The sequence below is a fragment of the Andrena cerasifolii genome, chromosome 6 (genome assembly GCF_050908995.1).
Source record: "Andrena cerasifolii isolate SP2316 chromosome 6, iyAndCera1_principal, whole genome shotgun sequence".
In the NCBI taxonomy this organism is placed as follows: domain Eukaryota; kingdom Metazoa; phylum Arthropoda; class Insecta; order Hymenoptera; family Andrenidae; genus Andrena; species Andrena cerasifolii.
The window spans coordinates 12,537,416-12,562,412 of record NC_135123.1 but is presented as its reverse complement, the minus strand read 5'-3'; the positions used below and the strand labels follow the sequence as shown (position 1 = coordinate 12,562,412).

Genomic DNA, 24,997 nt, shown 5'->3' with positions numbered 1-24,997 from the left:
GTTGCCACTTTGAGCGACGTCGCTGTGCAAACGTGCTCCGCGTTATTTTCGTCGCACTCTCAAAGGCGGTAGACCCAAAGAATTTTCATTCCACGGAGCACACCGAGCCGAAGTCAGAAAACTCTGCGTGCATTTTAATCTTCGTCTGCGAAAGGGAGATTCAGAGTTCACAGAACTGCGCGCGATGTCTCAGCGGATAATTTCAAATTCTCGTCGGCAAACATTTCCATTGTGTCCGTGAACCAAAGGCGTCTCCATTGACTCGCCAATGGAGCAACTGCCATAGTGCCCGGCTCTCGCAAACAGGCTGCGATACCGTCAACTGTAAAACCATATCTCAAACAACCCCTGTTTGCCTGCAGTACTCTCCGTAACATAAACCACCCTCGCCCCGACAACATTACTCCGGGAATATTCAATAGAATCGATTCGCTCGGCGAGGTACATAAAAATTCCCTTCGAAAAAATAATACAGTCGCAGCCTCCGGCTGCACAGCCGCACCGGCGCGAGAAACCAGGTCACAGGTGGATAAACCAATGTTGTACCATTCGACAGCTTGTCCCGTGTTACGTGACCCGCTCCGTACAGAAACAACTAGCCAGCGCCTCGCCCGCTAACCAACTCTTTATATCAAATCCAGAGCTTCCGTTCCGCAAACCCCCGGACCCAGCTCGGAATATAATTCAACGCCCCCGAGCGTCTCCGTTTCACATTCCACACCCTCCAGCGACGTGTCCAGGCTGACAAGCGCGGCGCGGGGCCAGGCTTCGCCAGCGGATATCCAAAATAATTAAGGGAATTCGAGGGAAATCGGGGATAGGTCGGGTCTCCTGTCGAGGGCCAGCGACGAGCGAGTCGATATCGATCGGCCGCGATGAACTCGGGATTATCCCCGTTGGACTTTGCTTCCCGCTCGAAACGGACGGGTACAGGGAGGATCGCGGCTTGTCAGCCAGCTTAGATCTCCTCGCGGAGAAGTCGACGGCTTTAAAGTCAGCCGCAGCTGCGCCAGGTCGACCGATAAACCGGAAAACTCGGCCACTGGGTCAACGACAGATGAAGCCGGTGCACCCGCACGGAGACACGCCCCCTCCCCCGCGCACACCACCCACACCCGTTCTCGTGCAACGAGAACTACTTTTCTCTACGCTCCTTCCCGCTTTCCCTCGGCCGCGTGCTTCTCGCTTTTCCTCCAATTTCCACCCCGTTTTCTTCCTCCTTTCGCGCGGTCTCGCCATCGAGAATCACTCGGGGATTTTTCATCGGGCAACCGCGACGACCCTCTGCCCGTTTGATCAAAGGTAGCCGAGATGAAGGCAGACGCGTTTCGGCGGGGTTGTTCGTCGATTAGGCTTAGATATCTTAACCGTGTGATTTATTCCGAGGGTTATTTTACATCGAAGTTTCTATGTTGGAGATTCTGGTGTATGAGGGTTTGGTTCTTGATCCACGTGGAGGTGTCTGAACTGAAAGTTGGACAGTGATGAATGGTTAGTGTGTCGAGAGAATTTTTAGGGTCGATGGGATGGTAGTAATCGTGTCTCCTAGAGCAAACGCATCTGAAGTTTATCGCGCCCTCTTTGTCGGTGCATTTCGATCGCTCTCGAGCTTCGCGGTACAAAAATTCTCTGATCCCTCTGCGCTTCGGTGGCGTAACATCGGGATTTAATGCCTCGTTAACCCGATGATCCAGGTTCCATTATATTGACAGAGGAATATACGGTACGAAGAAGGGAGGGACTGCAGCCGATTACGTGCTATGTTGCAGGCAAGTTGCGCGAAGGAAAACTGATCAAACTGGCGCCCTTCAAGTTCCCCTTCTCGAAGATGTCCAAGTCGCGCAGCAGCGACGAGAAGGATAAAGAGAAGGAGAAGGAGAAGGAGGTGGACAGCGAGACTGAGAAGGAGAAGGAGGGCGAGAAAGACGCGGAGGCAGACATGGAGAACGAGGGGGAGAGCGAGAGGGAGGCTGTAAAGGACGGTAGCAAGGAGAGGAACAGAAACGAAGACGATACAGAGGAAAACGCCAAGGGGCAGAACGTTCAACTACCAGTGACCCAATTGCAATTGGACCCCGATCCTGAATCCAATTTAAAGTCGCCAGTGTTTGATTCCAACAGCCTGATGGTGAGGAATGAGCCAGCTATTCCGAGCTCGCCTCCTCCTTCATACGAGCACGTTATCGAACAGGTGAGGATCCGAGCTGCGGGCAAGTATACAATTTCCTCATTTGCCTCGGCCTTTCCTTCCTCCTCTTTCTAAATCAGATTAGATAGATCCGTTGCGCGATAAAACGTGAATTCAGTGCAGTTACCTAAGTAATTGGGTGCCCCTCTTGAACGGAGTATGCCAAGGGTTCATGTCGCGTTTCGACATCATTACAGACGCGACTGGAGCACGCGGCTGAGGCTCAGAAACACGAGGACGAGAAGAACAACGGGAACGAGGCGTCCGAGGGGGATAGCAGAACGAGGGCGCCGAAGATCCTTCACAAGTCGAGCAAAGAGTTCTACAGAGCGATGGCCAAACAGTGGGGCATCACTTGCAAGATGAGCGACCATTGCAGATGCTTAGATTGCCAGGTATACTACGCTCGAGCCTATTTTACAATTTCTACGTCAATTGAGCTCTTCGTTCGACTTACGATTAGCTGTCGATACAAATGAGGCTCACCGAACCCACCTTTTTCGGAGCCTTAATTCAAGTGTCTTTTCAGAGTCGCTACTTCGACTGCGAATACGACAAGAACGAGAACCAGAAGACAGACGGTGGCCTAGGCGCTGGTACTCCCATGTTCATCTCGGAGGTGATGCAAGGCTCTGGCTGCGTTCTCCTTTAAGACACCGGACGACTTTTCGAGGCAGCTGGGATGATGTTCGAAGCACGCAGATGCTCCTGCGAGGATGAGACGTTCACGTGATCGCGCATAAACCAGGTCGACTGTTTCCCGATGGACCAGGACGTACACGAGGATCTCTACAACCGCGGTCTTGGTGCTTTTCCACGAAACCAACAGCCAGATCAATCTTTCTGAACGACTGCTGAACGCTTGAAGCTCGTTTCGTTGCTTGGGGAACGTGTCGCAAAAGTGTCCTCGCGAATTCTCGTTTCGGGGTTGCCCATTGGATGTAATAAGTGATTGAGCTTCTTGTTTCACGATGCAATATTTATCCCTGTTTGCCCGAGGGGTGGAGGATTAAGTATCGAGTTCACGTTCGTCGGAAATGCGAACGAAGAGTCCAAGTTAAAATGAGATTGTGGGGCACTCGGTAGCCCCAAATCAGAATCCACGAAGACACTGCATCCGAGCACTGGTATGGATACAGAGGTAAACGCAAGCGAAGGTAAGTTTCTGTTTCGAGCAACAAACAGTCGCGAATATTGCAACAATTATCCACAATGCTTGTGCGACGGTGTCGCGAAGTCATCGCTCCAGTGCGGCAACTGGTTAACGGATATTTTTAGTGATAACAGACGAGCAGAGGAGTCTCCGCAAGGAAGTCGAAATCGCGGATCGATTTCGGCCTGTCAATTGCATTTCACGCGTTGCATTTTGATTTCGCGATGGGCAATTGGCAAACCGTTCGACCAATTTGAATATTTCGCGTAGGTTTGCGTTCAGGCGAGGTCGGTGTTGAGATTGTACAGAATTCCCAGCCCTGGTTCAGTGAAAATCGAGCGAAACTTCAAGGGAAGTAGTACCAGAGCCACGTTCGTAGATGAAATACAATCTCCAGATCGTTATCCACGATTAATCTACCAGTTCCGTTAACTACCCGCGCTAAATTCAACCGCAGAGAACAACTTTTCAATAAGTTTTGTAATTTTCTATCAGTGGTGCAGCAATTTCTAATCTGGGGAAATTGGAGAAACGAAAGAGTAGCATAAATATAAGAGGCGTGACACAGTGTATAAATAATCGGCATACTTGTCTCGAAATCTCACTACCCTTTGTAAATGACTACCTGTCGACTGGCCTGGCTGATAATCCAGGCGATTTCTACTTCAAGGAATCACACTTGTCGATTGCACCCTTTTGCAATCTCGAGGGAATTACTTCGGCAGTACTATGCCCACGAACTCTAAATGCTAACTGCAACTGTCTACGAAATACTTTAGCCGTAATTTACACTTTCAAACGTACCACTTCATCATTACAATTTCATTAAAAAAAAAAACACACAACTCATATTTCGTCTTCGACCATTCAACAACGATAAGCTGGCCTACTGTAAAACAACTTTACTACGTCAATTCTCTTTTATTCCTAGGGAAATGTCACTGTCAAACTCGTCGGATATCTCAAAAGTGTTTCTAGAGGAATTCAATCCCGTTCCTTGAAGTGGGAATTAAAAGACGGTCGATCGAGGAGCCTCCTTAATTTCTCCGTGCAACAAAAGCACAGGTAGATAGATGTGTAATTAACGATTGTAAACTACTGATTTCCCGCGTACCGCGGCCGAGGAAATCGAAACTCGAAACACATGAAAGTATTATAGATGGAGCGTCGAACACGTGTGTTGAATGGACTCGTGTTCAACAGTATACAGTGTGCTTATTTGCGACTCTCAGTCTCTCGCAATTGATTGGTTCGTTAAGAGTTTCTTTATTTTACTCGATCCGTTGTCTGCGTTTCGTAGCTGGTAGTCGGAACATTACCAGAGCGAAGTAACGCGTTTGATACTTTCATTGAGGGTTTGTAGTAAATGTTATTGGCCTTCCTAGTCGTTTACTATTAGTAATCCAATTCTGCTGACTCAAGAACGATCCGTTTCATCTGCCTGGTTTCGTTACTTACCGTAATTCGTTCCTCTAAATCGTTACACCGATGCAGCCGAGTCTTGCAGAGCTCGGTGCAACTCGTCTTACCGAATTGTCAGCGTGAAATTCTTCACACTAGCACTTCAATCGAAGAAAGTACTACTACTACTACCAACGTTGACGTAACTAAAGGAGCGCCGGCGCGCTCCTCGAGGGTTCTGCGACATATACTCCTCGAAAGAACGAGCGATTCAGAGCCAAGATGGTAGACAGTCCTGCGAACGAAGGGATGAAATGAGTGTGAAATTCTCGACGAAACATGCGACTCGACGGTCCACGGGGCTGGACGTCGGTCGGATTCAAAGCGAAACATAATACAGTACCTGCCTATACTTGTCTTTTCAAAGATACTGTTCTTTTGTACCTCGCGCCGAAGACACGAACAATATTTCGCAGTGCGTAGAAATAGTCAACCCCCTGTGAACAGCCCACGACTGTCCCCCCACCATTGCCAAATCAGTTTTCCTATCGACGGGATAGTAAAATTCATCCTTTTGTACGACCGATGTGAGACAACCTTTTCATATTTCTTTGAGGGGCCATTCGCGCGGTTCGAGACACTCGACCCTTTCGTTGAGAAATTATAATCAAAGGGGAGGTTAAATCGCAGTTTAAATCGCTGCTAGCTCGGGAAGTGAGCGCGGAGATTTGGAAAGCGGTGTAAACTGGGAGAAGCTGGAAAAACTCAGAGAATTGAGAGTACATAGTTGTCGAGGTGAAAGGGACGTTTTTCCTGAATAACGCGAACAGCTGTTCCCATGATCGATTAAAGCGATTGTATTACAACCAGATGATTTTCACTTTTACATCCTCACACACGGTTGCACGCGTTTCATTTACGATTAACTAATGTCCTTTGGAAGCTTGCGTATATGTGTGTGCGTGGAAAGGGGCGTGCGTAGAAGTTAAGGGAAGAATAGAGAGAGAGAGAGTATTCTGTGACTTTTCAGAAGAAAACGATATCTATTGTAGCTAGAGCAGAAAGAGGAAAGAGATGAAACATAAGATGCGTGTATAGTATTTTTTTGGGCCGCGGATTTTTCATTAACGTCGTCGTCGGACTTCTGTGTGATCGTGAACGAGTGAAATTATAATTACCCTAATTATCTTTGGTGTGTAATATACATGGCATACGTAATATTGTAATAATTATTGGGATATTGATATCGAATACTTGCATGTCGAAATGGTAATTAAATTCGCGTAATGGGAGTGGCATGCGCCAATTATAGCCACGGAGCACGAGGAACATATTGAGCTCGACTCAATTCGAACGCCGCCTAACAAGGTAACCGAGAAATTGAGAAACGAGCCCTCGCTAGGCACTGATTTGTTTGCTAATCTGACGATGAAATTAATCAGGAATCCAGCCATATTTTCAGACTTCTGGAACAATTTGTAGACTTTAACGATTAAGATAAAACGAGAACCTGAATAGAAATCGGTGGTAGAACCTCTCTAAGACGAAACAAGATGAAACATATTGTCTTTCGCTGTTGTAAAAATGTCAATTTTCTTCACGGCAGGACACGATCATGTGAGCGGGAACCGTTTAAACGTCGTCGAAGATTCTATACAATTATTAGTGTGTAAGCTGCAGTGTGAGATTCAAGCATATATCTCATTAAGATTTTTCTATTCCAGAGCGTTCAATCGTTTGTTGATTGGTGAACGGAAATGAAAACCTGCTTATTTCTGGAAATAGACGACGAAAGTGTATGGTCTTGTACCTGGCGCGCGCGCCTGTATACGTGCCGTTATCTCTGCGTATGTACGTTGTATAGAAAGCAAATCGAACGAATGTCCAACAAATAATCGTTCTATAGAGAACGTTGACTGTAAAACTCGATGTAATCTAATAAGTCCGCACCAATAAAAAAGAAAAAGGCCTACATAACCGCGTTACTGTCATTTCACTTAATCCATTCTCTGCCTTGGCGAGGTCAAAGTTTTCATTGACAAGGATTCTTCTAAACGCGAATAACAACAGATTTGATCCTGTACGAATACAACCAGCGGTACAGCATAGAAGTTGCCTACACCAAGGTGCCCTCAATTCATCACTGCGATCACAAACGAGGTAGGGGATAGACTCCTCCTATCAGTGGCGCACTCAGGATTTAATTTTGGGGAGAACCGAGTTGAGCGGATAAACCTATTTTTAATGAAAATTCAAAAAAAAATATTAGGTGATTATACAAATTTATTTAAAGAATAAAATTCAGTTCTCTATTCTTCTTACAACGCCCCTTCTTTAGGGGGTGCCAGAGCCCTTAACCTCCCTCTGGGTGCGCCACTGCAACGTGTTGAATCTTCGATGTTCATTACCCTGAATCTGATCCGGGTCTCCGTACAACGGTGCACAGTGTTGCAAATCGGTTTTGATTTTTATATAAAAGGGACGTTCCACAATGATTAAATTATGCAGATTATGCTTTCTACGAGTATCTGGGTGGTGAAATCTAATTTCACTCTACAAATTGTCTTAGAGAAACTAAACTCTTCTAAATTCATAGAGTTTAAATATTTATTGAATTTGCCACGCTGAAAGATAATAGGTTTAAGTAACTTTGCCGCACTCGCTCGTCTTATAACTTAAAGACACGCATGAGAGCATTCGACCAGCGTAATCGCTGAATGGTCACGCAATTACAGGCCGCAACCTTGTTCCTTTCCGACAATTTATGCCGTTGACTGTGATGTATGCCGACTACAATAACTCCTAACACGTTTCTAAGGTTACGCGTTCGAATTTATTCGCCAGTATATACCTCAGACTTCTCAAGCAAGTATCACGATGTTACCACTTTAGGAACGACTCTTCCCTCTCTTTAATCAGACGACATAAAAATGCAAAGACATAAAGATGGCGCAAAGAGTACTATAAAAATATATCCATAGAAGAGATCAATCGCGTTCTGAGGAAAAAAGATTCCGCTATCCTGGGAGACAGTGAATTTTCAAAGCTACCTAGAAACCTGTCTGCCTTGCCAATTGTATTTTACACGACGCGACTTATTGAATATGCGATGAAGTGGTTTTATAACAAACTCCACCGCGGTAGAGGCTTAATAATAGACGAAGAGTGAAAGTGGCTGCGCTGAACTATAGCGCGAAAGGGACCACTAGAGAAATTTAATTGCGGAGGGCAGAGGTGATGGAGTATCCGAGGAGTGCAACGAGTGATCGCGTTCGCGATTTCACGCGCGTCCTTGGTGCAGCGCCGCAAGATGCACAGTGCGCGTGATGCGCTACGTTTTTCCCCTGGATAACAACGCCTAGTCTGCGACAAGTCCGGGATCACGATGACGACACGTCGTGCCGCGTTCTTTTTGCTGGCAGGCGCGCCAGTGTGCGAAACACTTGTCAAGCGCGCGCTTCTTCTCTCTGGGCTTTTTATTCGCGCAACTCTCGTATGCGTGGAAAATTGAAAGTTGGCAAAGAGGTCTGCGCAGGGAGCAAATATTGTGAAATAAAATATTCTGCAGATGCCTAAAAGCACTTGCAGCGCTATGCGCTTCTGGGAATCATTTAGCAACGCGCGAATAATAGAAGAAGCAGAATAAAGATGAGTCATTGCAGTTAATTACAACTTGACACTCAATTTGCGAATCTCTCGAGGCTGTAATTGCGAATAAAATTGCAGCGCGCACCTTGGTGTTTTATCAAACGAGTTCCGTCGCGGCTGAATATTCTCTAGTCGCACTGGCGAACGAATTCCTCCATCTGTTTACAGTTTTATCGATATCGCTTATTAAACACTTGCCTCTGTCGCTCCATTATCTCGTCGTCCCTCCTCGTCTCTCTTCGCAGTTAATTCTCCCTCCGTCTCAGTATGCCTGTTTTTCCTCCTGCATTCCCGCTCACCGTTCGGTATGTGCCCATCCACGTGTTGCCCGCGTTCTTCAGGATTTCACAGAGCGCACAAGTTTCAACGTACCTCTCAATTAATTAATACACTACTTAGCTGCGATAATACTGTAAAGGAAACGTTGCGGCGCGCGTTTACTCTCGCGGGGGTTCGAGGGTAAGTGCCGTGTTGTTGATCACGGGTCGGTTACCTGTGGATGACACGACTTCCCCACTCCCTGGCCAGGCTCTCGAGGAGGAATACTTTCTTCGATACCTTTATTTCAATGGGAATGCAAGATCGATTTGCCTACTTATCCTCTGTACCTGTATCCCCTCATCTGCGACCCATCGTGCGCCATGCACACGCGTGCTCTAACTCTAACTGCGCGTAGAAGGGTAAAAGGAACGCAGTATTTTTCCGTTTATCGAACTTACCTTGAAAATGGTCGTAACCACTGACCGAAACGTTGGAATTTGATAAAAATTCTGAAAATTGCAAAATAGCTTTTATTTAATTATTCAGTAGAGCGAACCAGTGCGCCGAGATCGTATCTTCTAATTAGGGTAAAAGGAACCCCTAACGGTCTAACGCGAAAATTAGCGGGGCAAATAATTGTCCTCCCACTTTCTACTCTACTCTTCCGTCAGAAGAAAAAGATAAAAAAAAAAAGAAAACACACGACTCTTCACCCTTCTAATTACATTCATCCCCAATTGCAGTCACCTCCCCAGCCCTGCCTTATCTGTAACACAGCACAGTCCCCTTGATCTCTCTCTCTCTCTCTCTCTCTCTCTCTCTCTCTCTCTCTCTCTCTCTTCGTTAACCGGTCCGAGTCATAAGCAACTCGTGCTCATCTTCGCTTATTAACTTCCCCTCCGTCTCCCTCCTCTGTCCCAAATCTTCCCCTCTCGTTCCAGCACGATGGATTTGTCCTCTGTTACCAGAACGTCGCCTCGCCTCCCTCTCTCCTTGCTCGGCTGACATTCTCTCCACCATGCTCGTTGGCTCCAGCGACGACTGCCACTCGCCTGTCCATCGGTCTCGTCCGCCTTCGTCCCTTGGTTCCTCGCCTCCACTCGCACGTTTCGCGGCCAGTCAGCTCGGTATCGCATTATGCTACGGTCACACCGCTGCCCGCCAACGCATCCAGCTCGTGGTAACCGTCGCTGCATCCCTGTTCTACAGCAGCTACCTGTGATCGGTGGAACGTGACCCGCTCCGCTGGCATGCGTCCGCCTGGAAAATGGGCAAGACCGCCAGCAAGCTGAAGTCGAGGAGGAGCCAGAGTCAGTGTCAACATTTTTCTTATTTCCCCTCTGTCTATCTTCTTTCTCGGCCAGTCGCGTTACACAACAGGTATATACACCGTTCGACGCGCGTCCGCCACGATCACGTGGACGTTCATTCTCTACGGTGATTCAGAGAGGAAGCCTCTCTCACTTCGGTGACGAATTTTCGGTGCCTCCTGAGACATAGGAGAGAATTAGTCGTTTGCCCATTTCGTTCGCTTCCTCGACGATGATCCATTAGTGCGTCAGGTGTGAGATACAGTGATTTGCCAGGTGACTTCGTGACACGGTGAAAGGAGCGAGGAGTCGCTGAGATTTGTGCAGCACGTGGCTGGGTGATGGGGAATCGTCTGGAGGTTGATCGCGGTGAGGAATTTCCTGGAGAAATGTTTTTTCTGTCCTCCAGTTACAGAGGGAATTGTTACGTCGTTTAGAAATTAGCGTCCTCGCGGTAATGAAGAAGCAGAGTGTGCGTCGAATTTCGTTCAATCCGTTGCGCAACTCGCGCCGAAATATTGTTGCAAATGCGGGCCCCACTGTTTGTCAAACAGTCGGTGCCAGATAACGAGAATTTGCTTCGCGAAAGAAGGTTTACCGCCGAGCGACGCCTACGGATCGGATCGCTTCGCGGATCGACGTGCAAGGCACGTGTTCGAGTCGCGTCGGAGTTTTATTTCAAAACCGAAACTGGTACGAAGTATGCTAAACGTAGGATGTAGGTCGCGCACTGTAAGTTCCTTCTTACGAGCTCGATGGAGGCAGCTACGTGTAAGCGAAACAAAACACCAACCTGTCGTTTCAGGTAATGGTGAAATAAATGAGAGAAAGAAATGGATGAAACAGGTAGCCTCTGGACTTTGTTCGTTCATTTAAATGCATGGGAATGTAGAAATCGATAAAAGTAGGATGATCGTTGGTCAATAAGCTAATTTGGAGTGGTGATGTGGAAACGAAGCTAGTTTTACGATCATTAAAAATATTACTCGATAAAATTCCACGGAATATTACTTGAAACTTTTCAAGCATCTCGGAACGACGTTTAAGTCTCCTACAAGCTAAACTTTTCCGCACATTCGATACTTCCAATAGTGCCGTCTTTCTGCCATTGTCCAGGATGTTTTATTCTCGGGATTTCACCGTGCCCGCATGGAAAATTCAGCTCGTTCCACTACGTCAGCTGTACGCGGTACAAACTGGGTCCAATTGAAATTCCTGTCGCGAGGTAAACGCGCATATAATTACCTGGCGGCGGAGGAAACGGGGAATCACGAGGCGAGTTTCACGCACGTGAATCAAACGTTTTGTGAAACGCCCGTGAAAAACCGCCGCGTTGATTCTCCCAACCTTCAATGGAGAAAGAAAATTCAACTGTCGCTCGACAATTGTCAAGACGATCAAACGAACATCAAGATCGCTATTCCATTTAATTGCTACTGTAATTCAGAATACAATTAATAAAATTGTACGCTATTCGCCAAGCCCATCGATGCAAAGAATAGCGCAGTAAGAGACCGCAGAATTTTCTAATTTCTCGTCCAGCGTTCATCGCAACGGAAAGACCGATTGGAAATAGAACGAGCCACCGGTGAAGGACTGAAAATGACACGTGGATCCAATCTGCTAGCTAATAGTCGCTAGAAAATATTCCCAGCACGACGCTGGTTCGTGCGTGTCGCTCGTTCGACCTCGGAAACGGCGCCTATCGCACCTTTTTCGGTCGATAGTGCCTCTCCAAACGTGTTGCATAGTTATCTCGGTAAACGGGCGACCTTATCAGCCTCACTCGCCAGGTATTATGTCGGAGAGCGAGAGCCGGCGAGCGACGCAAAACACACCTGCATTCCACCATGCCGCTTTTTCTAAACGCGACCACCGACCACGGATTGTCGCTCGTCCCTCCTGCCTCTCCTTTTCCGCCTCGAGTGCCTCGGTCCTGTCCCGGTCCTGTCCTTTCCCCTCGGGACTCTCCCTTTCTTCTCCCCGGGGGGTGTCCTTCCCTTTCTTCAAACGGACACTATATATTTTCGTCGAGGACTCGCGTTACGACCCGTCTTAACAATGCTACGACCGAGAACTCCTCAAGAGATACACGGAAGATAACGATGAAAGTGCAGCTCCTAAATTTGCCATTTTTCGGCCGTTTGAAATTTATGCAAATTCAAAGTACCACCGACAATTGGAGTAAAATAATGTTTTGCGTTTACTCTTATAAATAACTCTGCATTTATATTGCAGCTGTGGAAGCACATCTAAAGGCTCAAAACACTACCATAATAAATATGTATATACGTACTTAAAGAATTGGAAGCATTTAACTTTTAATTTCTTCTTTTTTTCACAAGTCAGCACAACGCAGGAACAGCATCCAATCAGCATCAGCACATTCGTTATATTAATTTATACCGTTCATGCGTTGCGCTGATAAGAGCGGCGACACTTAGTCGGACTTACGTCGGTATGTTTTGAAATGCTCTGCTCTTGTTAGTGAAGTATTAAGGAGAAATGTTCTTATATCTCAGTCAAGGATCAAGTTACAACTTAATTCACTGTGAAACTAAACAGATGGAGCCGTTAAGACTCACAAACAGTCATTAACTCAAACTCTCAAAATTTGAGCTTACGCTATCACGATTCTCAGCCCTCCAATTGGCGAATTTGTGGAACCTAAGGTACAAAGAATTTATAGAAACGTTTCCAAGCGCTGTATAAATACTCGCCGCGGATTTCTCCCACCCTGAAACGAATGCAACCGTAACGCGATTACGTGATCTTAGCAGGACTCCGCGGGTTCCTGAAAATAGAGCGGAACGGCGTTCGGAAACGGTCCTAGAACAGGTACGCGTTCATAGCATCTAGCGCGTCGACTCAAGACAATCCGCAGGCTTTCTTTCCTCGGAGGCACCACCGAACGAGCCGCCTTGCCTCGCCTCCGGAGCAGGAAAGAATCCCTGCAGAGATCCTGCTCGGCTCCTCGCAGCAGTCGCCCGGAGCGAAAAATCCCCAAGTTTAATAAAGGGCAACGTTCGAGTTCGAATCCGCGGGTATATAGAAAGGCTCGAAGAACAGGTTTAACATCAGTGCGCGAGAAGGCGAGCGAAGATAAACGGATCGAGGCGAAAGTGAGCCGGGATACTTCAGTTTCTGGCCGACTGCTCGAAGGATCCGCGCGTGGCCCAGCGCGTACGAAACTAGTGGCTGACGGGAGAAAGGGAGACTTCCTGAAAGTGAAGTGACCGTTTAAAAACACTATCGTTCCCGGCCGTGCTTTACGGGAGCTGAATGGATCCGAGAATGACTCGGAGAGGCTGGCAAAGAGCGTGGTCGTTTCGCTGCACCTGCAGCCGGAGTTTCGCGTGAGCGTGCGTCAGCTCGCGGCGATTCGGAGCGGAATTTCAGCTGGACGGAACAGAGTGTCGTCGAGCAGTATCTGCCTCTGTACTGCGAAACCATCTGCGAGCCAGTAGAACGTCTTTCCTGAGTATACGTATCTAAGCAAGCTATTGGAGCCATCGGACCCGAGGATTTCGCAGAGGTCTTCCATGGGAGATAAGCGGCTGAATAGCCGGCACAGCGATGCAACGGAATGAAATGAGAGGAATGGAAAATTGCGGGGGAGATTATTGAAGGATGAATGATACTATTGTGGCTGTGGGAGTCGAACGCGGAAGTGGAAGGGAAGCAGAAAGTGGATAATCGAACCCGACCACTGTGTATCCGGGGAATAAAGCGAAGGAGTCATTGCTACAATCTTTCGCACCCGGGGAGCCGTGCTGCAGAGCCAAACAGCTCGTCGCGTAAACGAAACACCGTTCGATATCAGAGTTATGACGCGATTCTGTCGGCTGCGGTCACGTTTCCAAAGCGGAGAGGCGCGCAGAGTGGCACACGGATAAAAAGCACATCGAATGCACCGATCGCCCGTGCGCGCTGTTCTTGATAAACGTTCGACGCGATGGAGGAGGGGCGCTGGTATCCCGTCGCGATAGCAGATTGCCATGGGTTAAACGGTCTCGATCGAGCGCGGCCTGTCGCCGCGATTCCCTTCGTCGAAACGCTACGATCGCCGCGCGGGTAATCCCGGGAACGAAAGAGGAGCAATTAACGACAGGCCAGGACGCGCGGCCGTTCTCTGTGATGCAACACGGCTGACACGATTCAATCGCCAGCGAGTGAGCGAATAGGTGGCGGATTGCGATGATCGTGAGCGAGAAGGACCGCGCGCAGAAAAGTATGCGTGAGTATCGAGGGGCAATCGCTGGAGAACAAGATCGATTGAGTGATGGATGGTGGAGCAACTTTTAGGAATGGGATTTCGGTGTCGTTGCTTCGAGATTCTCCTTTGCGGTGGTGTAGCTTTGGGTGAGAAAATGTAAGGCGTAGGTTTGGAATATTAAAGGATTGTCTGTGGGGTGTTTGATGAATTTGGAATTGAGGACCTTGCAGCAAGAGGGGTGTAGCGCCATTTTTTACAGTTTTTGAGTTATAACGTGTAATATAGGTATTTAAAAAAATTGCACCGTTTGGTGTACGTTTGATGAAAATTTGATAATAACTGAGCAATTTATTGCAAATAAATAAAATAGAAGTAAAAACATATCAACTCAATAACTACTACTTATTGTGTGAAAATATATATTTTTCAATTAGTGTTCTAAAGTCAAAGCAATAATTTTATAAACAGCTACATCCCTCTTTCTGCAAGGTCCTCAATTGGAGTTGGAATTGAGGGAAAGGTTTGTGTTTCCGTGTTCTTGAAGTCTGGTTGTGGAAGGGTGAGTTGAGGGGTAATCCTATTTTATGGGCTAAAAACATAGGACAATGTAACGGCGTTTTATTTTGTACATATGTAGCTTCAGTTTGATGAACCAGAATACCGCTAAAGTCTATACATCTTTTGTTACATAAGAAAATTGGCGCCAAATTGGATTTCAAAAATTAAAGATTCAGACCTTTCAATTTGAAAACACTCCATACTGCTCAATTAATTTTTTTGTTCTTTGTTGGTTCACCAATTTCAAGCTACATATGTATAAAATAAAACGCCGTATCATTTTCCTGCTTTAGATTACCTGGCAGATAAATATCGTGCACACCAACGGCCGGCGAATTTTCGCGGCGTGATGTTCGATCGTGCATAACTACTAAATTTATGGTTAAAAATTAATAAAAAAAAAACTTCAGCTTCCTCAAAGATGCATCAAAATATGGTGCAAATTTCAGATGAATCGAATCGCTGGTTTCTTAAAAAAAAAATCCCAAATTTTGCTATGTTTTGACTCCGAAGAATAGGATTGCCCCTTAACGCGGGTGAATAATTGATAAACGTGAATGTTTGTTAGGTATAGCATGGAGCTTCCGGTTTCCATCTATGGGCACCCTGCAAAATCTAGGCACCAGTGGCCGTCGTCGAAAGAGGAACGGCATACCGTCTTCAGCCTCTTGTAAGGATCTCCGTCAGAAGCGACACACGATCCACCTACAACCGGAAGCTATTATTCAGAAGGAGCCTTCTCTCATCGTGACGCCCCTATCGCCGGAAGATACAGCCGAAGGAAACCGAAGGTAACCACAGAATCGACGATTCACCACAAAAGTGCCGTGTAACACTTGCTCAACAGTGTCATTATTATAACAATTCGTCCCACGAATTATTCTAGTAGCAGTAGGCTTTTATAAAGGATTCTCCTTTATTTTTCACTCGGAGAGTTTTAGAAATCTCTATTCCCGGAAACTTGTACCCATAACTCCAGAATCCTGCAGCCACAGAAATCCACCTCTCCGAAGATATTAATCTCGGGGACAGCCTTCGCGTTGCGCCTGGCGCGTGCAAACTTTGTGCGCGCGTAAAATATGGACGTTTAAAAGAGAGGAACGGGGCGGAGAATGCGGACCCCACGAGTAGAGACCTTCGAGGGTTTTTCCCGCGACAAAAAGAAATTCTTCTGTTACAAGTTATGAATTAGCCTGTTCAAAGGGTCCGTGAAGGCGCGGGTGCAGGTAACATAATGGAGCTAGCAGGTACCGAACCGGTTCTCCTCGATCTTCGCCTTCGAAATGACGTTCCTCCTCTGGCAGCGAGCGCCGGGAATCCCGTAGTGGAAAGTAGTAAAATGGGGGAAACTGTAAACGTTGCTCGATAGTCGGACCTGCTTCGTAATCCATTCTTGTCTCGTTTCTGTCCAACCTTCGAGCCAAGATTGCTGCCTCGTTAAATTCGCTTTTCCATTTCTGTCGAAGCCTGCATGCACCGATGCAACGCGTCCAAGTGCCTACACCCACCGCGCCTGCAATTGGATGTAATCTTATCTCGATGCCCTTCGACACTGAGAGGACAGCTGTACCCTTGCCGCGATTTGATACCTGAATAAAATGGTCTCAATTATTCTCTAACAAATAATAAAAAATCGCGTCCCCACTTGGGATACCATTTCTCACTGCTTCTTTATCGAGCGATTGATATTCATGCCCTGTGATTTCAACAGTTTGCTATCACCCGCGCTTTTGGCTGATCCTAGGGGGAAGGTTTATCTACAAAAGTTAAGGGAGCTACTCGAGACGACCGGCGGTGCGTAAAGACGGCTAATGGAAATGCGCGCCGCTGCAATCGTTGGATGATAGCGCGAGCGCACGCGAGATCCTGTCGCTACGACATTAGAGCTCGCAGAAAGATAAGGCACGAGGTGAACTTCTGCGAACCGTACATATTCTGTCCGCGCTATCCGCTTGCATCTGAACCCTTTCGCGTTGCTATTTATAACACTGACGGGGCTCCCTGAAAATTGTTTTCCTGCCACCCCCCTCGTTTCGTTCGAGCATTCAGAGAATCGCAATTTGCAACGGTGACCGTTGACTTCTAAATATAGAGATCGCGAACGATTCTCATTGATAACGAAGGAAGGGATGCACGCGATGCGTAGAAACACGTGGGTTGTCTTCCTCAGAGATGGACTCGGGACTTTGGATGCAAGGACAGGAAAATTAGAGATTCTCGGGGGCTTCGACTGTTCGCAAGTTAGACTACAGCGAGAAGCGAAGCTTCTTATCGGAGACAGAATTCGCAAACCGAACTGGTTCGTGGAAGATTATCGAACAGTCAATAAGCCAGATCGTGCATCAGATACCAGTTGGCTGAATTTCTCGAAAGATCTGCTGGGAAACTGAACTTATTCTTGTATCTGTCTTGCAGTGGGTGGCGCGAAAGTCAGCATCCGATTTTCTGAGTCTACAACTTTGGTTTTAAATGAAATAACGCGACGTTTCTCGTGGAACGATTTATCGAGACTTATAGATTTTATCGCATCAAGTTCGAAAGATAATATCGAACAAATGACCACCATTTGAATTGACGCAAATTTCAGCCCTGTTTATGGCATTTTCCATGGTATTCTGAAGAATTTGTGGGGTTTAGATTTTTGACTCCACGTTGATTACTGTTCTTTAATTGTTGTAAAGTCTGTGGGTTATTCGCGTAAACCAATGCCTTCAAATGGCCCCAATGAAATAAGTCTGGGGCGGTTTTATCGGGGGATCTGGCTGGCTATAACAAATCACCTCAAATGGGAGATAAAAACATCGACACAATTTTTTCGCGTTCTTGATTGTACTTATTCATCTTTATGGACAATAAATTTTGTGAGCCTCTTTTATCGAAGTGTCAAAACATCGTTAATATATAGGGGAGAGTAGGGGAATTACGAACACTTGAGGGAAAAGTTAAATTGAAACAAAAGTATTGACTCTAATCAGATTTACTTTATAGATAATTGAACTTTGGTTAATTATCTACAAATGCAACACAAAGAATTGTAGATACTTATAAATAACAAATCATACGCAATAATTTTGTGAATAAACAAATGATTTTGTGAAAGAAAGACAAAACTTTTTCTGTCCGGAATTACCCATGGCTAGCGGGGTAAATACGAACAGCTGCTTAAAGATCTTGATCTTCGCTGAACACAGGTTTTCTTCCACACTGTGGGTCTGATACAGTCTATCTTCTTGTTTGATCGAATTTTAGTTGCTCGTGGGATTGAATATTTATTTGCTGCCTGATGGATGGAAAGTCTTTAATCTTTAATCGTTCAAAGAATATGTACGTATACTCTTCCTAATATAATTCCGGGGTACTGGATACATAAAAAACTTCGAAATGTTAAGAGAAAAGGGTAAATGCCATCGCTGTTCGTAATTACCCCAAATGAACAGAAGTTAAGAAGTTTCAAATAAAACCAATACGGACATGTACATATACAAAGTGATCCTGTGATTTTATTTAGAATTAAGTAACAGAACTGCGAAAAAATTATGCTTTGTTGGGTAGTATAAGTTTAATACACTATAGACAGAAAATACTCGAGCGTAAAATTATAAGAAAAGCTACGAAAACATTTCACGACCATTCGCGACAGTTTCCTGAATACTAAACAATCAAATTCAGCGAATATCGCGGTTTACCCCGCGTTCGCAATTCCCCACACTCCCTTACCTGAAGTTAAAAAAATTAGGGGCTACTAACATCGGATGATGACTTTTGCGCCACCTGTAATAAGTCCGGTTCGGTTTATTCTCAAAGAACTTATCTTGTCTATTAAATAACAATTCGTGCAGTATGCAGCGGATTTCGTAACAATCGCAGTTCCTGCACTGTTGCACCGCTAATGGAGGCCTTTGCTCCTCTGCTCGGAGCGGGGCAAGCGGTCGAAGTGTACAGATGCGTTTCATGGGTTCTTAGACCCTTATCGAGCGCTTTTGTTCGACGCAGGCGCGCCAGTCCCCCATATGCAACCCCCTCTTGCCCAAACAGATCAATAACCCCCGGTATCGACTAGGCCTAGCGCCGCCTGATAAGGCCGGAATCCTCGGCTTAGACTCCCCGTCGCTCGGGAAATTGAAAAGAATCCTCGAGCTGTCCAGCGTCGTCGGGCGTTCGCCGATCGAATCGCCTCGACGTCGACACGACGCTGCGAGCCACTCGAGAATGGAGAAAACGCAGGCGTGGGTGAGGACGAGTCGCGATGGGCCTGACGCAGTGACGTACGAAGCGCATTCGAAGGAATAAATGCGATATAGTAGAGATCCATAATTATACTTTCAAAATTTTACAAGTAACACATGAGTGTTATTTGTAATTGATTTCTATGTCGTCGTTACGCTCATTCTCTTATCCCCTCTGCATCTACGCATAACTTCCTCCCCCTCTGCTTCCCTCCCCATACGTCCCTTGTAATATAATTATCAGAATTCACACAGCGGAGGGAAGGAAATAAGATGGATCTGAAATAGCCACAAATTAGAACAGCCTGCAGCTACAGCATAGGAAAATATTTCCCTTGGCACGGATCGACGACGCGAAACGAATTCGTCCCGCCGTGGTTCTATTAATACCCCGCGGGGCACCCCTCGAGATCCTCCAAAAATACGGCCCTGCCTATATCGTGGCTTTCCACGCGCATAGTTCAGTGGGGTGCGCGCGCTCGGCCTGAGAGCCGTGTGTAGCTAAACCCTATCTGTTCCTACGATTTCTCACGAGCCCAGGGAAAGGTTACTCTAAATAATAGTGCATCGAAGAGAAAGAAAGTGTTCTTCCCTGTTTCTAATTCCTGGGGGTGGTTTCTCGCTGGGTGGCGGAGGGGGTGGAAGGGTGCTGGAGCAGCGGGATGTGAGCGATCGACGGTGAACAATCGCTTTTTCGACGCAGGTCGTCGGAGGTAACGGTAGAGGAGGAGGAGGAGGAGGAGGAGGAGGAGGCGGTGGTGGACACAAGGGAGGACCGTTCCAGCGAATCTGCCAAGAGGGTTGAAGGCACCGACTACTCCAACCTACCGATGGTGAGTGAAATTTTTGAGAAGCTTCTCACGTTGCTTTATGGGGGAGTGTAGAATTCGGCGATGCTGGGTAAATGAGGATGATAGATGAGTTTCGAGGCACCACACCTCTAGATGTATCTCAGAGTGTTTCGAATGAGTTTCTCCAGAATTCGTGAGTTTCCAACATGACTTAGAAATTAGTGAGAGGATTTTAAATTCAAAGTGGAATTTCAGTGATTAAATTTGATAATATCGGGGGTGGAAGGTGATTGAACCTGATAAGAGAGGCGATGGCTAAGGCACCACCCCTTTGGGAAGAAATTGTAATTCTTCAAAGGTTTTCGAAAGTTTTCTTCGAATTTTGCCGATGATGTCAAAGCAATGGAAATCAATTTCCGTATTGGCCGGACGAAATATTAATAAACCCCTCTAGTCCTCTGTCGATCGAGCGATTTACAAGTGATCGTAATTGGATCGTTTATGCCACTCTCTGGATCGTCTGAACTTTCACACGTGACAGGCTAAGTCGGTGATAAGTTGTGCACACACGAATACTGTCTGTGTTGATCTCTTTACGGAGCAAGTGCTCAAGGCTGTTCTTGTTAAGGCAATTTCGTTGTCTCTCGGGGCCGAGACACTTCTTCATTCGTTTGGCACGACTGCCTTACGCAAAAGCTCGTACGAAACAATCGTAAGGTTTCTTGTCCTGCGTATGTGCAAGTTCGATTCGAAGGCAATTTACGCTAACTCTGCAGCAGTGTATCTGAAGGAATGAAGAAGTGAGATGGGTGGATCAAGGACCCGAAATATGTCAGCAGAGTTAAACAACTTAGGCGGATTCTAAAGCACAGATTTCGAGTCGTCTTTCAACAAACTGACTTCGCGTATACATATGTGCTTCCGTCGTGATTCCCCTAATTTAAGATTCTCCTTCCCGGACTTCTAATTTAGGAGCCACCAGAGGAGTCGACGCGCAAACTCTTGGAGCGGGAACTTCGACTCCTGGATCCCCGTGATCTGCGATCGCACGCTTGGTACCACGGCAGCACTCTTCGCGGAGGCAGAAAGGGCGCAGAAACGGAAGTGCCGCACGACGGTGACTTCCTGGTCCGTGACTGCGCCTCGCAGCCTGGGAATTATGTCCTCACGGTTCGATGGAAGGGTCAGCCCCTTCACTTCGTCATCAACAGGGTAAGTTGTATGCTCGATAAATCAATCACCTTCTCCCCCTAACGAAACGAAGCTCCAACGATCGATGCGCGTCTTCTACCGACTTACGATTAACAGGTGGTGATCCAGCCAGAGACGGTGTACGAGAGGGCCCAGTACCAGTTCGAGGACGAAGCTTTCGACACGGTGGCTGACCTGATAACCTTCTACGTCGGCAGCGGTAGACCGATAAGCCAGGCGAGTGGAGCTCGCATAATCACCCCAAAGCCGCGATGCGTGCCTCTGACCTTCGTCCCAGGACCGACAAGCAGCCAGCACTGCTCCAGTCCCTCCTCTTCCTCCCTGTCGACCGGCTCCCCGCCTCGTCTTCCTCGAAAGCAGCAACGCAGCCACTCGCTCACCGCTCAGCATCATCCCTCTGACCAGCACGATGGTCGCCAGGCCTCGAACCCGCCATCTGCTCCGCACGGACCGATTCAATCCAGCACTCTACCGCGAGTCCCGCCCATCCAGAATCAGCCACCGTCGTGTTCCTTGTCCCTGGGTCGACAGAAGATCACCAGGGTGATATCTGACCCTGCTCTTCAGCAGCAGCAACAGCCGATCCTTCAGCCTCCCAGTCTGAACCATCAGAACTCTCTTGGAACGGCGCCACCAAAACCGCCCAGGGTCCCTTACGTGCCGAATCACCAGCACCACGCTCACCATCACCACCACCACCATCATCATCATCATCAGGGCTACCAGGCGTCCGGTAGCGACAGTGGAAACGGGTCCGGGGACAGCGAGTTCGAGACCAACAACTCCGGCGGCACCAGTAACCCGTCTTCCTCGGTCCCCATCAAGGGCGTCGTGATCAGAAGCCACTACACTATCAGTAACGATGGTACTAATGGGAATAATGGGAACGAGTATGAACTCTCGGCAGAGGAGCAGCTGGTGGTCGCCGCGCCGTCCCTGGAGATCACCACCGCGTTGGATATCGAGGGATTCACGACCCTCCTCTTGCCGACTGGCGATCACAGGCCTCTGGACCCCACTGCTCTGAGAGGAGTCTCGGGGATGCTGCACGATTCAGCGCCAAGGGTGCTGGCCTCGCATCTCACGAAGATCGATTTGGAATTGGCGCTTCAGCCTGGCTCCGGGAACCGAAATGGCCTGAGCGGTATCGAGCTGGCTACACTGCCGCACGGCCGGCAAGCCAGGCTAGACCTGATCGAGAGGTCCGAGTGCCTGAAACTGCTGGTCGCTGTGACTGTCCTGGCTGGAGCTACCGCGATCGAAAGGGCAGCTACCATCAGCAAGTGGATCAAAGTGGCCATCGACACCAAGACAGCGCTGGGCAATCTCTACGGGTTCTGCGGCGTGATGCTGGGCCTGTGTCTGCCGCAGATCCAGAAGCTGGGGAACACGTGGCATCTGCTCAGGCAGAAGCACACCGACGAGGCGTTCAGCTTCGAGGCGAAGCTCAGGCCTACTCTACGGGCCATGAACGAGTGCACCAACCCCCAGGCACCCAACACCACGCTGCCACACCTGCTGCCTGTCGCGCTGCTGGGAGAACGCGGACTTGAAGACGTATTGGGTAATGGTTGCTTTCAGATCTTCAAGCGTTTCGGTGGTTTCTCTTTCTATATTTCATAGATATCCCGGTACATCTTTTTAGGGTTTTTTTCTTTTGCTATTTTCGATTTTAAAAGTAGGTTAGACTCAATGAAAACACTTGGTTGTAGTCCCTGCGAGAGTCATAGGTGTACAGAATAAGCAGTAGAATTTATAAAGCAATCGGTTCGATAGATTTTGAGATTTTATCTTCACGATGTGAAAAAATAACGTTTCGACAAAAACACGTTCAAAATTTTCATCTAGAGATGCCGAGAATCTGCGCCCCCTATAAAATGCCTCTGCAGAAGCTAAAACAATCGGAATTTTTCCATGAAAATTTACCAGTACATTCTTAACGATATGTACTTTCGAAAAATGTTTGAAAAAGAAATGATTTTCTTCAACCCGTCTCTAGTCCCTGTTGCAAAATGTACAACAGTAGTGAATTATTTTCTTTCCGCCTCTGAGCGACCAATCGATTTCGAACCCTTTTCTAATCCTCTAGCTATGCCTTCTGCAATTTATGGGAAATCCCCGCTTCTGTTACTCCAGTTTTTCAGTCCGGGTGTACAGGTGTTGAAGAAAAAATCCCATTTCGTGAAAAGAACAACGCGCGGGTAACGAAAATTTAAATCTTGCGAGCTTCGCGTAGGATGTTAGAGTAACAGTGGATTCTAAATTCCAAATGGCTTGTTTGCATAGGAACGGTAGCTCCGTCAGGCCTAGCAGCGGCGATCCTCTCGCCATGGGAGAACTCCGCCCCGGACTGCGGCCTGTCGATAGTCTGGTCGCACTTGGAATCGGCTCGCAGGATGGCTGAGAACCTAACACTGTTTCGCCGGAACGCCGAGATCGTTCTGGAGGGCTCCAGAAGCGACGAGCTGCTCTCCGACGCGTTCCGAACGGAGTTCCATATAAAATTCCTGTGGGGCAGCCGCGGAGCCACGGTGGCTCCAGAAGAGAGGCACCTGAAGTTCACGCAGGTGCTGGACGCGATGTACGACAAGTGTTCGTCCAGCGAAGTGACGGCCTAAAATGAAACGTTACGACCAAAGGACAAGTTACTTTAGATAGAGCCACGGCTACGTCGGTGATGTTCGATTTTCCGTTTGGGAGCGCTTCTTTTCGAAACACCGAGCAGGATCGTTTTCGTAACGAATAAGGGACCCCTTTACTTCTCACTTGATTTACGCGCGCGTGTAAATTGTCATTGTGTAATTATGTAATTAAATAACTGTAATTAATTGTAATTCCCGCGGGTACGTACGAGTTAAGTGTTTTATTTGATAAGGTGCGCGATCGATTGTGATGGACGCGTTTAGTCGATCGCCGGTTCAAACGCGCGTTCGTAATTGGCCCGTTTCACACGATTTTCCCGCGATTTCTCCTGCGACAGCGGGCACCGTTCGTTTTTATACCAGAGTTCTTTTGCATCGAATGACAGATAGGTCGTAAGGAAACCCGTGAACGTGATTGTTCTGTCGCGACGAACGGTTAGACGCGATCAGAGGAGTCGCGATGGTGCGACTCGAGCGGGCTCGTCGCGACAGCTCCAGCACGTTCATCGTTGAGAAACAAACAATCAAAAGGGATAGCATTAACGTCACTGAAAAGTATAATCGCAAACGTAACAATAAAAAAAAGTGTCCTATTTAGGCGGAGTAACGATTCCCGAATGTTAACGAGATACATTTCGCTATAATAATCAAATCAAGTTGAATAGTCGTGTACTTAACTTCGACTACTGTATTCGGCCAATAATATGTTGTAAATGTTGTTCACGTTTGTTCATACTTAATAATATAGAAGAACGAAAATCAATGTTGCGTACTTCAATTTCCCTATTCACTTTTCATAAGACGAGGGAATGAACCGTGGGAACGACATACATAGTTCAACGTTAGCAATTCAAATATCACCGATTTAAAATGGAATACGATTATACTACTAGTAAGGATACAAAGTTGAACTACTTACGCATTACGAGATTGCGGTTTCCTGCATTCGGAAATGCAGGAAGCTAGTGGAGATCGATACGAGTGTTCTAATGAAATTTAAATTGTAAAGAACCTATTAGGATTGTTCGCAGAAATGTATTTACCTTAAAAGGGTAACTGTAACCATTTGCTATAAAACTAACATTAATGGAACCGTCGGCTTGAGAAACGATGGATATATAAATTTGGATGATCGTCTGTGAATCATAAATTGCAAAAATCGAAATAAGATACACGTAATGAACTATCTTTATCGCATGCCCTATATGAGTTAATTATATTTATCTATGCGCGTCTACATGTGATGAATACACCGGGGTCGAAAAAGTTCTCGAACCTTCGTTTTTAAAAAAATTCTGTTAGAACTTATATGTTTCGTTTAAGAAAATATTTGTTCCTGTGGAATTTTTATTGAAAAAAAATTTACCTTTAGGAACTTCTTTAAAAAGTGT

At 46.9% G+C, this 24,997-nt stretch overlaps 2 protein-coding genes across 5 annotated transcripts in view; both read left to right on the top strand.

Annotated features, from left to right (window-relative positions):
- The window catches only part of LOC143370370 (uncharacterized), a 65,565-nt gene extending 59,583 nt beyond the window's left edge, over positions 1-5,982 (top strand). Inside the window, exons 3-5 of the mRNA XM_076815400.1 lie at positions 1,770-2,191; positions 2,386-2,583; positions 2,718-5,982. Coding sequence (XP_076671515.1) covers positions 1,829-2,191; positions 2,386-2,583; positions 2,718-2,840 — 684 coding nt within the window. The 5' untranslated portion in view covers positions 1,770-1,828 and the 3' untranslated portion in view covers positions 2,841-5,982. The remainder of the gene's footprint in view (positions 1-1,769; positions 2,192-2,385; positions 2,584-2,717) is intronic.
- Positions 5,983-9,752: 3,770 nt separating this feature from the next.
- LOC143369832 (breast cancer anti-estrogen resistance protein 3 homolog) lies at positions 9,753-24,369 on the top strand. Of its 4 annotated transcripts, none has more exons than XM_076814211.1 (6): positions 9,753-9,961; positions 15,304-15,526; positions 19,665-19,794; positions 20,725-20,964; positions 21,061-22,528; positions 23,251-24,369. In XM_076814211.1, exons 1-6 carry the CDS (start codon positions 9,919-9,921, stop codon positions 23,580-23,582), a joined length of 2,436 nt encoding a protein of 811 aa, XP_076670326.1. In that variant the 5' UTR covers positions 9,753-9,918; the 3' UTR covers positions 23,583-24,369. The 4 variants fall into 4 exon arrangements, with proteins under 4 accessions (XP_076670326.1, XP_076670328.1, XP_076670327.1 ...); XM_076814213.1 differs by lacking the exon at positions 9,753-9,961 and adding an exon at positions 9,972-10,330; XM_076814212.1 differs by lacking the exon at positions 9,753-9,961 and adding an exon at positions 12,187-14,198.
- The last annotated feature ends 628 nt before the right edge of the window (positions 24,370-24,997 follow it).